This window comes from Macrobrachium rosenbergii, chromosome 20 (genome assembly GCF_040412425.1).
Source record: "Macrobrachium rosenbergii isolate ZJJX-2024 chromosome 20, ASM4041242v1, whole genome shotgun sequence".
In the NCBI taxonomy this organism is placed as follows: Eukaryota; Metazoa; Arthropoda; class Malacostraca; order Decapoda; family Palaemonidae; genus Macrobrachium; species Macrobrachium rosenbergii.
The window spans coordinates 27,290,001-27,292,498 of NC_089760.1; the positions used below are offsets into that span (position 1 = coordinate 27,290,001).

The following is a 2,498-nucleotide window of genomic DNA, read 5'->3' on the forward strand; positions in this document are numbered from 1 at the left end:
AGCGTTCTCTTTCTTGGCTGTTTTGAAATCCTTGAAGGCCTCTGTTTTCCTCAAGGCTCTAAGCGGGCAATAATGACGTAGCTTCCTCTGCCTGTTTGTTTTGATGAGGCAAGGTAGCCTTGGTGCAAAGATAGGTAAGTTGGGTAAACCAATGATTTCATCCAGACCAAACCTGTGGAAACAAAGAAAAAGAAGAAAATATGGACGTGGCAAGAATATAAATCAAGTAAGGAGAGAACTTCAAAGCCTGCCAGCTGAGAGATAGAAGAGAAAATCCTTTCCCATTTGAAATTACATCTTTATTCTATTACGACTGCACCCACACCATCAAAATTAACGGTAACAGAAGATAGGGTCAAGATGGCAAGTCTCAACAGTAGGAGAGAAGTTGGCCCTGGACTGGACGACGGCAAGTCAAAACGTTGGGTCTAATACAGATTTTTGTCCTGTTACAGTAACAGGAGAACCTCCTCTCGTTCTCTCCTTTTCGGTCGTCATGGCACTTCGCCAGGCCATCACCAGTGCCAGAGCTGATGGTGGCACCACCGGTTGGTTCCAGATGGGTAAGTCAATCCTGAGGGATGTTCTGTACCTTTGAAAAGCTGCATGGTCATTATTAATATTGATTCTTTTGAAGATAGTGAAAAAGCATAGATTTTCTTAGATTTAATTTGTTTCAACGAAGAATTTACATATCCTGATTAAATTTCTTTTCTGTTTATTCTAGACACACCTTTGACCGTAGAGAGATTGCAGCGTTTGTGCCTTGTTGATCCTTCAAGACTGGTCATCACCTCCTAAGAACTGACTTGACCTTTTAGCCAGATGTTTATTGACGTGAAGACATGAAGGCCTTTAGCAGTTAATCAGATGTTTATTTTCATAAATATTGATGTCATTAGAATTGATGTAAAAGCCTCAGAGAGAAAAAAGATTTTGTTTATATATACTTGCATTTAAAATGGAAGTGTAAGTGACCATGTTTAAGGGAAAAATATATTATAAAAGCTGTGAGCTAAAATTAGATCAGAGAAATACACTGGCGTGAGAGATTCTAGTCCAGCAAAAATAGAATAATGATTTTTAGATACTGCTCAGATTTAGTGCTTGAAATATCATTCTAATTTTTCAACACTATTCAGAGGAAATGATGAAACTGGCTTATCAGGACGTTAAACTAAAGAATCTGTGATAATGAACTATATAACAGAATAGTAATGTGCCATATGCTGACATAAACAGATTTCTTTGAAATTAATTGATTTTAATAGATAATGAAGTATTTCAGGGTAGTTGTAGACTTTTCTGAAACTTGGCTCCTCTTTGTAATGGAACTGCTTTGTTATTTGCGTTTGGGGCTTGGAGAAAATGAGTTTTTCGTATTTCGTGTTTTACCTATTTATTGTATTTCAGGTACAATCAGCGTATACTTCTAAACGTAGGCATGTGTTGTACTTATGTGTGTGTGTGTGTGGGCGTGTGTTTGTGCGCGCGCATACGTGTACTGTGCCTTGCATGAACTTTTATGTGCATGCTTACATCTGTTTGCACTAGTAGCTAGGGCAAACGTTACTGAAAGGTTATATGATAAAAATCTGGTGTTACTTTTAAAATAAAATGTGTGAGAAATATTTCCTGAAAATCATCCTTATGATAACCTATCATTAGATTTTCTTTTGCGTGTATTCCCAATTCTATATCAGTCAAGAAAAATAAGATTTATGGTAATTTTTATTAAATTAATAGGGAAAATTCTGTATACAGTGCTAGAGTGTTTATGAGTATATGAGTAAATCATAATGAAATATATAATTAAAACTACTTGTTTTTATTGGAAACCTGAGGCTATTCCAAGTACTGCTGAGCTCCTGAAGGACGTAAAATGTAGACATTCTATTTAAAGACCCTGGATGGACTTTGTGGAATTGGGCACTTCGGTGAACAGTTACACTTTGTAACTTCCGTTCCTCCATCATGGTCCTGCTGTGTTTTCCATTCCAAAGCTCTATCTTCCAACGCCCGAAGATAATTACGTATTATTATTTGAGCAAGAACAACCGCGTGAATTTGTAATAATAACATTAAAAATTATGTAAACAATTAGCTGTTGAGAAACAAAACTGTTTTGACGTTGTAATGTGCATGAACTTTATTTTCCTCAGTTTTAGGCATCTAATATTTTCCTCGGTTTTAGGCATTAATATTTTCCACAGTTTTAGGCATCTAACCGAGAACTTTTTTAGCATTTATTGTGCTTATAATTGAAATAATTTTGAAATTATTTTTCGTAGTGCCTCTTCTAACGATTAAGTAAAGTAACCCATTAATATTGATAAATGTATAAAACTGGAACTTCCTAAAGTACTTAAATATTCCAGAATCAGGAGCATGAATTTGTTTTTTATTCAACTGCTATCTTTGTGGGATGTAAACCGCTAGCACTGGTAATGTGCATTGCCCTCTCCATACCACTTTGTTATCGTTAGGATTCCAAATAA

At 35.7% G+C, this 2,498-nt stretch overlaps 1 protein-coding gene across 1 annotated transcript in view; it reads left to right on the top strand.

Annotated features, from left to right (window-relative positions):
* LOC136849166 (xanthine dehydrogenase/oxidase-like) overlaps nt 1-823 on the top strand; it is a 21,458-nt gene extending 20,635 nt beyond the window's left edge. The window contains exons 26-27 of the mRNA XM_067122267.1: nt 456-563; nt 728-823. Of these exons, the coding sequence (XP_066978368.1) occupies nt 456-563; nt 728-801 (182 nt within the window). The 3' untranslated portion in view covers nt 802-823. The remainder of the gene's footprint in view (nt 1-455; nt 564-727) is intronic.
* The last annotated feature ends 1,675 nt before the right edge of the window (nt 824-2,498 follow it).